The sequence below is a fragment of the Oncorhynchus nerka genome, linkage group LG2 (assembly GCF_034236695.1).
Source record: "Oncorhynchus nerka isolate Pitt River linkage group LG2, Oner_Uvic_2.0, whole genome shotgun sequence".
NCBI classification, from domain to species: domain Eukaryota; kingdom Metazoa; phylum Chordata; class Actinopteri; order Salmoniformes; family Salmonidae; genus Oncorhynchus; species Oncorhynchus nerka.
Genome location: NC_088397.1, coordinates 6,433,677 through 6,448,626, shown reverse-complemented (window position 1 = coordinate 6,448,626; position 14,950 = coordinate 6,433,677). Strand labels below are relative to the sequence as shown.

Sequence of the window (14,950 nt, the reverse complement as noted above, 5' to 3'; positions counted from 1 at the left end):
CAGTATCACCAGTAGTACTTTTACTGTTAATTCACATAATTTCTAATCTACAATGTTTGTTTAATTATGGTAATGCATTCAATATATTATTGTTATTATTACAACAGTCTTACCGTTGTCATTGTAAGAGTTTACACATTGTTTGCAAAGGAACAACCTAGGCTACACTTGTGAGAAAAACGTTTTGGTTTATTTCATTTCATTTACGAGTTGTCAATTTATTCATTGACAGGAGCGCTCCAAACATTAGACAATCTTGAGAGTAAGGACACGCACCTATGCTACCTGGCCTGATTACACATTGAAGTAGGCTGCAGTGTTTTCGTTGGCTATTTGTAGGCTGTTTTTACATATTGGCAATAGAAGTAACTTTTTGAATTGAATCATTTTAATTTAGATATAATTTATTAACCACATGACATTGATTTGAGATATGAAGACGTTATTTTAAATTAAATGAAAAGGTTCCATGAAAACCATAACTGACACGAAGATCAGTAGAAATGGCACGATAATCTGCCACTCCAAATGGAGAAATCTGTTGACTGTTGGTGTAGCCTATTATCAGCAACTTCAGGAGGGTAACAGCAGAGTCTGAGAAGGCCAGCAGCAGTGAGGATGAGGAGGGTCGGGAACAGGTTGATCTCTGGCTCCCTCTTTAGTAATGTATGTCTTAATTTATTGCCGTGCTTAAAGCATCAGACAAGCTCAGTAGCCTACATATATTTGATTTTATTCAAACAAAGAGTGTCTAATATTTGGAAAAATACACGTTTTAAAATGTATACCAATCGATTGGTCGAAAGAACAGACGACTGACGATTTTTTTTTTGTCGGCACGGCCCTAATAGCTTTATTCCCTGTATTGTACAGCCTACTGTTATGAAGTCATATGTATATCACACCAACTGACTGGTTCTTCTGATGTTCACACAGGAGACCATGTTGAGATATTCTCTACATCCAGAGGGCAACAGCAGGAAAATAACAGAGCTAAGAGGTCTCATCCCTGCCCACATTGTGAGGAGATTTTCCCATTTCTATCAAAACTAAAAATACACCTAAAAATACACACAGGAGAGAATCTGTATTCCTGCACTGACTGTGGGAAGAGTTTAAAAACATCACAGGCTCTGACAGTTCATCAAAGAGTGCACACTGGAGAGAAACCTTACTCCTGCTCTGATTGTGGGGAGCGCTTCTCTCATCAGAGCAACTTAAAAACACACCAACGTATACACACAGGGGAGAAGCCTTACTACTGCTCTGACTGTGGAAAATGTTTCACAACATCAACTGGGCTAAGAGTTCATCAGAGAACACACACAGGAGAGAAGCCTTACTTCTGTTCTGACTGTGGGAGGAGTTTCATAACATCAAGGACTCTGACAGTTCATCAGAAAATGCACACTGGAGAGAAACCTTACTACTGCTCTGATTGTGGGGAGAGTTTCTCTCAACAGAGCAATTTTAAAACACACCAACGTACACACACAGGAGATAAGCCTTACTACTGCTCTGACTGTGGGAAGGGTTTCTCTCAACAGATCCACTTAAAATGTCACCAGCGAATACACACAGGAGAGAAGCCTTACTCCTGCTCTGACTGTGGGAAGGGTTTCTCCCAACAGAGCAACTTAAAATGTCACCAACGCATACATAAAGGAGAGAAGCCTTACTCCTGCTCTGACTGTGGGAGGTGCTTCACAACATCAACTGAGCTAAAAGTTCATCAAAGAGGACACACAGGAGAGAAGCCGTACTCCTGCTCTGACTGTGGGAAGAGTTTCTCCCAACAGGGCAGCTTAAAAATACACCAACGTATACATAAAGGAGAGAAGCCTTACTCCTGCTCTGACTGTGGGAAGTGCTTCACAACATCAACTGAGCTAAAAATTCATCAAAGAAGACACACAGGAGAGAAGCCTTACTCCTGCTCTGACTGTGGGAAGAGTTTCTCCCAATTGGCTACCTTAAAAACACATCAACGTATACATAAAGGCAAGAAGCCTCATCAGTTGTCTCAGGCCAGTTAAGATTAGTCACTCCATCGCTTCATTCTCATCTCGTAAAGGAAGTGGTAACAGGGAATTTGATAACATTAAGACGAACACTCTATTGTAATCCTATTGTTTCTCATTGACAACTGTGCAGAGGGGATGGTGCTGGAGATGAATATTCAATTGAGTATGAAGTTGAAACATTTAAACATTTTCCTTTTAAGGCAAAAACAAAAGGAGGGTGGTTGGTTGGTCGGGGTGGATGGGTCTGCATATAACATGAACGTATTGCAACCCAAAGGTTTCATGTTCGAATCTCATCATGGACAACTTTTGCATTTTAGCTAATAAGCAACTTTGCAACTACACTACATGACCAAAAGTATGTGGACACCTGCTCGTCGAACATCTCATTACAAAATCATGGGCATTAATATGGACTTGGTCCCCCCCTCTGCTGCTATAACAGCTTCCACTCTTCTGGGAAGACTTTCCAGTAGATGCTGGAATATTGCTTTGGGGACTTTCTTTCATTCGGCTCGAAGTCAGCGTTCCAATTCATCCCAAAGGTGTTCGATGGGGTTGAGGTCAGGGCTCTGTGCAGGCCAGTCAACTTCTTCCACACCGATCTCAATAAACCATTTTTGTATGGACCTTGCTTTGTGCATAGGAGCATTGTCATGCTGAAACAGGAAAGGGCCTTCCCCAAACTGTTGCCACAAAGTTGGAAGCACAGAATCGTCAAGAGTGTCATTGTATGCTGTAGCGTTAAAGATTTCCCTTCACTGAAACTAAGGGACCAAGCCCGAACCATGAAAAACAGCCCTAGACCATTATACCTCCACCACATATTACATTTGACGCTATGCATTGGGGCGGGTATCGTTCGCCTAGCATCCACCAAACCCAGATTTGTCCATCAGACTTCCAGATGAGGCGTGATTCATCACTCCAGAAAGTCCAATAGCTTTACACCACTCCAGCTGACGCTTGGCATTGCACATCTTGGTGATTTTAGTTTTGTGTGCAGCCATGGAAACCCCTTTTTTGTGAAGCTCCTGACTAACAGCTCTTGTGTTGACGTTGCTTCCAGAGGCAGTTTGGAACTCGTTAGTGAGTGTTGCAACCGAGGACAGACAAATCTTACGCGCTTCAGCACTTGGCGGTCCCGTTCTGTAAGCTTGTGTGACCTACCACTTCGCTCCTAGACGTTTCCACGTCACAATAGCAACACTTATAGTTGACCGGGGCAGCTCTAGCAGTGCAGAAATTTGACAAACTGACTTGTTGGAAAGGTGGCATCCTATGAAAATGCCACTTTGAAAGTTGCTGAGCTCTTCAGGCCATTCTACTGCCAACATTTGTCTATGGAGATTGCATGGCTGTGTGCTCGATTGTATACACCGGTCAGTAAAGGGTGTGGCTGAAATGGCCGAAACCACTAATTTGAAGGGGTGTCCACATACTTTTGTGTGTGTGTATGTATATATATATGTGAGAGAGAGATATCTCAGCAAAAAAAGAAACATCCTCTCACTGTCAAGTGCGTTGATTTTCAGAAAACTTAACATGTGTAAATATTTGTATGAACATAAGATTCAACAACTGAGGCATACACTGAACACGTTCCACAGACGTGACTAACAGAAATGGAATAATGTGTCCCTGAACAAAGGAGGAGGGGGGGGTCAAAATCAAAAGTAACAGTCAGTATCTGGTGTGGCCACCAGCTGCATTAAGTACTGCAGTGCATCTCCTCCTGATTTACCAGTTCTTGCTGTGAGATGTTACCCTAATCTTCCACCCATGCATCTGCAAGTTCCCGGACAATTCTGGGGGGAATGGCCCTAGCCCTCACCCTCTGATCCAACAGGTCCCAGGCGTGCTCAATGGGATTGAGATCCGGGCTCTTCGCTGGCCATTCCTGTCTGTCAGGAAATCATGCACAGAACGAGCAGTATGGCTGATGGCATTGTCATGCTGGAGGGTCATGTCAGGATGAGCCTGCAGGAAGGGTACCTCATGAGGGAGGAGGATGTCTTCCCTGTAAAGCACAGCATTGAGATTGCCTGCAATGACATCAAGCTCAGTCCGATGATGCTGTGACACACCGCCCACGACCAATGACGGACACTCAACCAAATCGATCCCACTCGAGAGTACAGGCCTCGGTGTAACGCTCATTCCTTCAACAATAAATGCAAATCCAACCATCACCCCTGGTGAGACAAAACCGTGACTCGTCAGTGAAGAGCACTTTTTGCCAGTCCTGTCTGCAAAGGTTGGTTTGTGCCCATAGGCAACGTTGTTGCCGGTGATGTCTGGTGAGGACCTGCCTTACAACAGGCCTACAAGCCCTCAGTCCAGCCTCTCTCAGCCTATTGGGTACAGTCTGAGCACTGATGGAGGGATTGTGCGTTCCTGGTGTAACTCGGGCAGTTGTTGTTGCCATCCTGTACTGCAGGTGTGATGTTTGGATGTACCGATCCTGTGCAGGTGTTGTTACAGGTGGTCTGCCACTGCGAGGACGATCAGCTGTCCGTCCTGTCTCCCTGTAGCGCTGTCTTAGGCGTCTCACAGTACGGACATTGTAATTTATTGCCCTGGCCACATCTGCAGTCTAATGAAGATCTGTGAAGTTATTTGGATTTTTACTAATTATATTTGAAAGACAGGGTCCTGAAAAAGGGAGGTTTCTTTTTTTGCTGAGTTTATATAGTGTACTCAGCATGTTAAGTTAGCATGCAACTATTTAGCATGTTAATTAACGTTAACATCAAATTGGAATAAGTAAAATATCATACGTATTGCATATTTGTAACATATTGTAATTCGTAACATACTTATACATCCTTCAAATCGTATTATATTGTACGACTCATATTACATTCGTAGGCCAATGTCATGTAACATAATATACTGGTATCATACTAAAGTGAGCGTTATGGATTTTTGTAAGATATAATACGTTTTGATCTGACACCAAGTTGTCCCTCAGGGCTTTGACCGTTGCTGTATCTGTGGATCGCTCTGGATGGGAGTCTGTCAGATAACTAATGTGATGTAGATGTCGAGCGGCTTCACTGCAAATAGATCGTATGTTTTAAATATTCAACAATGATAATAAAATAAAAAGCTATTCCTCTGCAGGTAGAGAGAGTGTAATGATGATCAGTTCTCTGTGGGAATGAGTTAGTAGATACAACATGTATCAGATAGAGATGGTGTGATGATCAGTGTTCTGTGGGAATGAGTTAGTAGATACAACATGTATCAGATAGAGATGGTGTGATGATCAGTGTTCTGTGGGAATGAGTTAGTAGATACAACATGTATCAGATAGAGATGATCAGTGTTCTGTGGGAATGAGTTAGTAGATACAACATGTATCAGATAGAGAGAGTGTGATGATGATCAGTTCTCTGTGGGAATGAGTTAGTAGATACAACATGTATCAGATAGAGATGGTGTGATGATCAGTGTTCTGTGGGAATGAGTTAGTAGATACAACATGTATCAGATAGAGATGATCAGTGTTCTGTGGGAATGAGTTAGTAGATACAACATGTATCAGATAGAGATGGTGTGATGATGATCAGTTCTCTGTGGGAATGAGTTAGTAGATACAACATGTATCAGGTAGAGAGAGTGTGATGATGATCAGTTCTCTGTGGGAATGAGTTAGTAGATACAACATGTATCAGGTAGAGAGAGTGTGATGATGATCAGTTCTCTGTGGGAATGAGTTAGTAGATACAACATGTATCAGATAGAGATGATCAGTGTTCTGTGGGAATGAGTTAGTAGATACAACATGTATCAGATAGAGATGATCAGTGTTCTGTGGGAATGAGTTAGTAGATACAACATGTATCAGATAGAGATGATCAGTGTTCTGTGGGAATGAGTTAGTAGATACAACATGTATCAGATAGCGATGGTGTGATGATCAGTGTTCTGTGGGAATGAGTTAGTAGATACAACATGTATCAGATAGAGATGGTGTGATGATCAGTGTTCTGTGGGAATGAGTTAGTAGATACAACATGTATCAGATAGAGATGGTGTGATGATCAGTGTTCTGTGGGAATGAGTTAGTAGATACAACATGTATCAGATAGAGATGGTGTGATGATCAGTGTTCTGTGGGAATGAGTTAGTAGATACAACATGTATCAGATAGAGATGGTGTGATGATCAGTTCTCTGTGGGAATGAGTTAGTAGATACAACATGTATCAGATAGAGATGATCAGTGTTCTGTGGGAATGAGTTAGTAGATACAACATGTATCAGATAGAGATGGTGTGATGATCAGTGTTCTGTGGGAATGAGTTAGTAGATACAACATGTATCAGATAGAGATGGTGTGATGATCAGTTTTCAACATTAGTTTGGGTGGGTTCTTTTTTTACTACATGACTTTTGTTTAATGATACACAGGCTATGAAATGACTACGTGTTTATTACATTGTCTTATAAAACTAGATTGATTACTTTAGTCATTGATACATTTATTTGGATAACTGCAATGAATGTAATTGATCTGACTATGACAAATAAACATTCTACATGAATTTGTGCTGGTTTAACCTTTTGTATTTTCTATATAGTTAACCCAAAAAACAATGTTTTTGTTTAATTCATGGCATTCAAAATATCTATCTAGTCAAAACATGTCACTACACCTTTACACATCACCATTGGGACAAGCCAATTTGCTACAATTCATACAAATTAATGTTTTGCAGTGTAAAGGACTTAAATGTTTCTCATTAAATTACAGTTAAATAAAACAAAAACAAATGGTCATTTTTAAAGTGTTTTATATGGTACCAAAGTCCAGGGACAACATTACCACCACGATCCAATAATGACCCAGTTACTATTAGGGAATGGAACCAGAGAGGAAGCTTGTTACCTTTCACACACCACTACAGTATTCATTTCAACAGACCTTTTCCACGACCCATTGTTAGAGCTCAATATATACCCAGGACTATAATGAGGGTCAGACTGTTGTAATGCCCAGTTTATTATGTAAATAGTCTTGTAGAACTCTGGCATTGATGGTTCATTTCAGGGTGAGTCATTGATATGAATGTTCAGAGTCAAAGAGCTGTGAACTCCCCTGTGATCTACCACAACCTTTCCTATTGTGTTAGCCAGCACCACAGCATTTTAGGAAGCTATTGTTCAAATTGTGTTCATATGTACATTACAATGAGAGGGGGTGTGGCCTGCACAGGGGAGGAAGTTGATCCCAGACTTCTATTTAGGACTGGGATACTATTCAGAGTTGACAAATTACACTCCCAACCTACAGTCACTGCGTCCTGATTGCACTGCAGGGTCCAGAGATGGCATCAGTGAAGCTGGAGGACTGCAGTCAAACACTGGAGCTGATGAATGTCAACATTAAAAATGATGAAGAAGAGGAGGAGGAGAAGATTGGGAAATCTGTTAATCATGGTAAGAGCAGGTTCTATCTAACTATAAATTATCTTGATAAATTAGACCTCCAGAGATTATCACCCAGTCTGTTAGGTTGAATTCTGCAATTCTGACATCCAATTCTCTTCAACGCTTTTGAATGGGGAAAATGTTGAATTGGAATTTGGGATACTTTGTGAATTGACTAATTGAAATGGAATTGACCCTGCCAGTTGATAACCCTTTGCGATAATGAGTGGGGGGATGATATAGCTAACACTTTTCAAAGGGAAATTGGTTTTGAAGTTTCTGAATCTGAGAGATTAAGATCAGTAAAACATATATTTACCTGTATTTAGCACATTTTTTAAAACTAAAGTACTTCAATATATACTTAAAATGTTTTTTTTTTACTGGTACGTGTTACATTGACACTTGTGGGCGTCCGAGAGAAAAATGTACTTGTTCGTGAGTCTCAGCTTGTAGGCGGAACTTTTCGGACGATACAGACAGAAGTTAGTGTGTCCTGGTCTGACAAACAACACCGCAGCTCTGCCACGGAAGGACGACATCAGCGGATGCGGTGGACTGAGACGCAGCCCATGTAAAAATACATCTAATTCTCAAATAGAAGAATTTTGATGGGGGTTTCCTTATTATTATTATGCTCACCGAGTGTTGGCTAGCTAACTGCAGAGGCATAACTGTAGCTAGCTAACTGCAGAGGCATAACTGTAGCTAGCTAACTGCAGAGGCATAACTGTAGCTAGCTAACTGCGGAGGCATAACTGTAGCTAGCTAACTGCAGAGGCATAACTGTAGCTAGCTAACTGCAGAGGCATAACTGTAGCTAGCTAACTGCAGAGGCATAACTGTAGCTAGCTAACTGCAGAGGCATAACTGTAGCTAGCTAACTGCAGAGGCATAACTGTAGCTAGCTAACTGCAGAGGCATAACTGTAGCTAGCTAACGTTAGCAAACGTACTTAACTAAATTTAGCTAGGTAGCAAACGTTAGCTGACGATATTATTAGGCCTACCAACTAGGCCAGCTAGCTAACAAGTTACCATAGCACATTGTACAGAGTATACCTTCCATGTAGTATATTGATTTTTTTTTTTGTATTAGCTATCTAGTTTTCTAACATTGACTAGCTACGTAGCTAGCTAAATTACCTAACCTACAGCTGGCAAATAGCTATGCCAAGTTCGCTACTCGCTAGCTAGCGGGGCTCACCTTTGTGTGAAGTTTGCCACAATAACGATTATAAATAACAGTGGAATTTACGGTTCGCCTTCATAATAAAAGTCCCCCATTGGAAACAACAGTCGTCTCAAATAAAGCTGCGAAGGACCTCGGCGTTACTCTGGACCCTGATCTCTCTTTTGACGAACATATCAAGACTGTTTCAATGACAGCTTTTTTTCCATCTACGCAACATTACAAAAATTAGAAATGTTCTGTCCAAAAATGATGCAGAAAAATTAATCCATGCTTTTGTCACTTCTAGGTTAGACTACTGCAATGCTCTACTTTCCGGCTATCCGGATAAAGCACTAAATAAACTTCAGTTAGTGCTAAATACGGCTGCTAGAATCCTGACTAGAACCAAAAATGTTTTTGATCATATTACTCCAGTGCTAGCCTCCCTACACTGGCTTCCTGTCAAAGGCAAGGGCTGATTTCAAGGTTTTACTGCTAACCTACAAAGCATTACATGGGCTTGCTCCTATCTATCTCTCTGATTTGGTCCTGCCGTACATACCTACACGTACGCTACGGTCACAAGACGCAGGTCTCCTAATTGTCCCTAGAATTTCTAAGCAAACAGCCGGGGGCAGGGTTTTCTCCTATAGAGCTCCATTTTTATGGAATGGTCTGCCTACCCATGTGAGAGACGCAGACTCGGTCTCAACCTTTAAGTCTTTACTGAAGACTCATCTCTTCAGTGGGTCATATGATTGAGTGTAGTCTGGCCCAGGAGTGGGAAGGTGAACAGAAAGGCTCTGGAGCAACGAACCGCCCTTGCTGTCTCTGCCTGGCCGGTTCCCCTCTCTCCACTGGGATTCTCTATTACATTCTCTAACCCTATTACAGGGGCTGAGTCACTGGCTTACTGGTGCTCTTTCATGCCGTCCCTAGGAGGGGTGCATCACTTGAGTGGGTTGAGTCACTGATGTGATCTTCCTGTCTGGGTTGGCGCCTCCCCTTGGGTTGTGCCGTGGCGGAGATCTTTGTGGGCTATACTCGGCCTTGTCTCAGGATGGTAAGTTGGTGGTTGAATGTATCCTTCCAGTGGTGTGGGGGCTGTGCTTTGGCAAAGTGGGTGGGGTTATATCCTTCCTGTTTGGCCCTATCATCGGATGGGGCCACAGTGTCTCCTGACCCCTCCTGTCTCAGCCTCCAGTATTTATGCTGCAGTAGTTTATGTGTCGGGGGGCTAGGGTCAGTTTCTTAAATCTGGAGTACTTCTCCTGTCTTATCCGGTGTCCTGTATGAACTTAAGTATGCTCTCTCTAATTCTCTCTTTCGCTCTCTCTGAGGACCTGAGCCCTAGGACCATGCCTCAGGACTACCTGGCATGATGACTCCTTGCTGTCCCCAGTCCACCTGGCCGTGCTGCTGCTCCAGTTTCAACTGTTCTGCCTGCGGCTATGGAATCCTGACCTGTTCACCGAACGTGCTACCTGTCCCAGACCTATTATTTGACCATGCTGGTCATTTATGAACATTTGAACATCTTGGTCATGTTCTGTTATAATCTCCACCCGGCACAGCCAGAAGAGGACTGGCCACCCCTCATAGCCTGGTTCCTCTCTAAGTTTCTTCCTAGGTTTTGGCCTCCTAGAGAGTTTTTCCTAGCCAACGTGCTTCAACACCTGCACTGCTTGCTGTTTGGGGTTTTAGGCTGGGTTTCTGTACAGCACTTTGAGATATCAGCTGATGTACGAAGGGCTATATAAATACATTTGATTTGATTTGAGGTCAATATTGGGTTAGTTACACAAATATTAAGTGTTAGCATGCACTTTTGTAGCTAGCTGGATAACCCAATAACTAGTTGTCAAGGCCTAGGTAGCTATAGGCCTAAACTATGGAAAGCATGATGATAACTATTGTAGGATAATGTTGTGTCTAAATTGTCATACATTATTCTCTACCACAGATTTCCACAAGATCTCAGATTCCAGGATGGGAAAATACTTACTAGAAAGAAACATATGACAACAGAGACAGAGTTGTTGATTTCCATTGTTATTTGTAACACTAAAAAGAAAAAGACAATCCCGTTTTTCTAAATTAGCTACAGTGCATTCGGAAAGTATTCAGACCCTTGACTTTTTCCACATTTTGTTACATTACAGCCTTATTCTAAAATTGATTAAATTAAAATGTCCTCTGCAATCGACACACAATACCCCATAATGCCAAAGTGAAAACAGGTTTTTATATATATTTTTTCAAAATATATCTTTAAAAAAACAACCTTATTAACATAAGTATTCAGACACTTTGCTGTGAGACTCGAAATTGAGCTCTGGTGCATCCTGTTTCCATTGATCATCCTTGAGATGTTTCTACAACTTGATTGGAGTCCACCTGTGGTAAATTCAATTGATTGGACATGCTTTGGTAAGGCACAGACCTGTCTATGAAAGGTCCCACAGTTGACAGTGCATGTTGGAGCTAAAACCAAGCCATGATGTCGAAGGAATTGTCCGTAGAGCTCCGAGACCGAATTGTATCGAGGCACAGATCTGGGGAAGGGTACCAAAAAATATCTGCAGCATTGAAGGTCCACAAGAACACAGTGGCCTCCATCATTCTTAAATGGAAGAAGTTTGGAACCACCAAGACGCTTGCTCGAGCTGGCCGCCCAGCCAAACTGAGCAATCAGGGGAGAAGGGTCTTGGTCAGGGAGGTGACCAAGAACCTGATAGTCACTCTGACAGAGCTCTAGAGTTCCTCTGTGGAGATGGGAGAACCTTCCAGAATGACAACCAGCACTCCAAAAATAACTTCTTCCTAGGTTCCTTCTAGGGAGTTTTTCCTCGCCACTGGGCGTCTGCATTGCTTTGCTCTGTGGGGTTTTAGTCTTGGCAAAAAAAAGCCTTACTCCTGCTCTGACTGTTGGAAGAGTTTCTCTCAACATGGCCACTTAAAAAGACACCAACATATACATACATGTGAGAATCCTCATCAGTTCTCTGACTAGCTAAGATTAAAATCATTCCTTCACTTAATTCTCAAGAAATCGTAGCTCACTCTATTGTAATCCTATTGTTTCTCACTGTGAGAAAAGGGAGCGTTATAGAATGTTAGCCTCTCTTTACTTTACTGATCAGTATTCACCTTGTCAGTTCTGGTGTGTTTTGTTCGCTTCTACTGTAGAGATATTGATATGACCTTGGATTTGCCCTGAGGGTTGAATATCCTCTGTGAGGCTGGTTGACTGGGTGGTATTGCTTCCCCCTCTGTGCGAATGAGCTGGTAGACAACATGTATCAGATAGAGATGGTGTGATGATCAGTTCTCTGTGGGAATGAGCTGGTAGACACAACATGTATCAGATAGAGATGGTGTGATGATCAGTTCTCTGTGGGAATGAGTTAGTAGACACAACATGTATCAGATAGAGATGGTGTGATGATCAGTTTTCTGTGGTAATGAGCTGGTAGATACAACATGTATCAGATAGAGATGGTGTGATGATCAGTGTTCTGTGGGAATGAGTTAGTAGACACAACATGTATCAGATAGAGATGGTGTGATGATCAGTTTTCTGTGGGAATGAGTTAGTAGACACAACATGTATCAGATAGAGATGGTGTGATGATCAGTTTTCTGTGGGAATGAGTTAGTAGACACAACATGTATCAGATAGAGATGGTGTGATGATCAGTTTTCTGTGGGAATGAGTTAGTAGACACAACATGTATCAGATAGAGATGGTGTGATGATCAGTTTTCTGTGGGAATGAGTTAGTAGACACAACATGTATCAGATAGAGATGGTGTGATGATCAGTTTTCTGTGGGAATGAGTTAGTAGACACAACATGTATCAGATAGAGATGGTGTGATGATCAGTTTTCTGTGGGAATGAGTTAGTAGACACAACATGTATCAGATAGAGATGGTGTGATGATCAGTTCTCTGTGGGAATGAGTTAGTAGACATGTATCAGATAGAGATGGTGTGATGATCAGTTTTCACCATTAGTTTGGGTGGATTATTTTTGTTTATTAAATGGTATTTTAAAACTAGACTAGTTATTAATTATAAATATGTTTGGATAACTTAATTGAAGCCTGCTTAATGTATCTTCCAATGAAAAGTAAAGATTGTACATTAATTTGTACTGGCCAAACCCTTCTCTTTGGTGTAACGAATTACACAAAAAACATACTTTAAGTGACATATTTAGTGCTTTTCTGAAGCTTGCAAGACAGGAAGTTTAAATGAGCATCACAAAGCTGAATCTGACATTCTCTTTATTGATCTACTGAATCATCATAGTTTTGGGGTGTTAACTTTACAGTAAATATAATGCTTTGTTTAATTCATGAAATTCCAACAAATATATCTGTATTTATCTACACAATACGTGTCACGACACCTCTACATTTACATTTAAGTCATTTAGCAGACGCTCTTATCCAGAGCGACTTACACTGGGACAAGCCAATTTGCAAGTCACCAATATTCTCTAAATCAAATTAGTGATGACTGTTTAACAGTCTTATGGCCTGGAGATAGAAGCAGTTTCATTCTCTTGGTACCAGCTTTGATGCACCTGTACTGTCTCCAACTGCTAGGGGTGGCAGGTAGCCTAGTGGTCAGAGTGAGCTGACAAGTTAACTATCTGTTGTTAACCCACTGTTCCCCGGGCGCCGAAGACGTGGATGTCGATTATGGCAGCCCCTCGCACCTCTCTGATTCAGAGGGATTTGGTTAAATGCTGATGACACATTTCAGTTGAAGCCGTTCAGTTGTACAACTGACTAGATATCCCCCTTTCCAAGATGGTAGCAGGGTGAACAGGCCGTGTCTCTGGTGGCTGAGGTTTTTGATGATCTTCCTAGCCTTCCACAGAGATCATCTACAATGCATATGTAATGAGTTGAAAAACTTAGACACTACAATAGTTTAAAAAAAAAAAAAAAAAGGTTTATTTGTCTAGCTAATCAATCTCCCTTTTATATTCTACATGGTTTAGTAGTAGTTAGTCCATCAGTCCAATAATGTCGCTGTGGTAGTGGGGGGAACAGGAAGTTCCGGGTTGGTGCCCACCATTCTACAGAATAAAGAAAACGCCAGAACTGTGCTGACCGTTTCTCTTTATTATTACAGGTATGTAATAGAACGTTTAAACGGACTAACATCGAAATAACGTTTGGATAAGGTTTTGTGTCAAACCGAGTGAGTGAAGAACGTGAAAAAAATTTTTTACGAGCACACGGCGCGGTGTCCACCACACGTTTTAAATTGTAAGGCTTTCATTGTTCGTATACAGCTCAGTGGGTTTCGCCTGGGAATGTTCAGTACAAAAACGCTGTGGAAGTTGCAGATAGAAATGCCTTGAATAGAACTGACATGATTCCTTAGAATCAGAGGCATGTTTGTTTTACATAATACATTTATATCTGATCGTGGCCAACGTCTCCGTCCTCCCCGCTTGTCCCTACCTATGTGAAGATAGCTACAATAACGATTAGCCACAATAGTGGAATTTGCGGTTCAACCTCACAGTAAAAGTACCTACGGTAATTGAAAGTGATGAACGGATAGAAAATAGTGGAATCATTCCATATTTGGGTTAGATAATGATAACATGATTGGAATGTTACTTAATTTAAAATGAATTACAATAATTGATTAAATTGGAAAAAAAGAGAAAAGAACGTTTGAAATCCCACTGTGGATGTATTAGAATGCATAATTTGCATTGTGGACATTTTTATATGTACTTATGAAACTGGTTGGATTGTGCACCCATGAAACCGGTGATACCCACAGAATACAATTACCAAGAGTTAACACATATGGTCTTAGCTCTTATTGCAGGACTTTGACTCAAAAATCACCTTCCCAGTCAGTCTATTACAGGGGTTCTCCAGTACTATTTGAGAAGGTCCAGTCACACACATTTCCTAGGTGGCAAAAGTCCAGATGGATATTGTCATTTATTGGCGTAACAAACCCCCAACTTGCAACCCCAAAATCTTCACACCCCTGTTGTTGGCAGGTTTAAATGTAATATCACACAATTCTATACATTTTGAGATGTGGGGCAACATTTTTTGTTGTTGCCGTTTTAAAGCTAATTTTCTGCAATTTTACACATTTCCATGTCTTCTGTGTTTATATGATACCAGGGGTCGAAACCCAACCAAAAAAGTATTATTATGTATATATTTGGGTTCCGTGGTCCGTTTTGACCCACTCTGGATCTGGACCGAGGTCCGTATTGACCCACTCTGGATCTGGACCGAGGTCCGTATTGACCCACTCTGGGT

At 41.4% G+C, this 14,950-nt stretch overlaps 1 protein-coding gene across 9 annotated transcripts in view; it reads left to right on the top strand.

The window, feature by feature from the left end:
• Nucleotides 1-14,950, top strand: part of LOC115127674 (zinc finger protein OZF-like) — a 77,820-nt gene that overhangs the window by 27,718 nt on the left and 35,152 nt on the right. For 2 of the 9 annotated variants that reach the window (XM_065022446.1, XM_065022449.1), the window contains one exon: nucleotides 937-6,576. In XM_065022446.1, the coding sequence (XP_064878518.1) occupies nucleotides 937-2,036 (1,100 nt within the window). In that variant the 3' untranslated portion in view covers nucleotides 2,037-6,576. Of the gene's footprint in view, nucleotides 1-936; nucleotides 6,577-7,350; nucleotides 13,785-14,950 lie in introns of those variants that run through there. The other 7 variants (XR_010464699.1, XM_065022454.1, XM_065022457.1 and 4 more) reach the window with 7 other exon arrangements.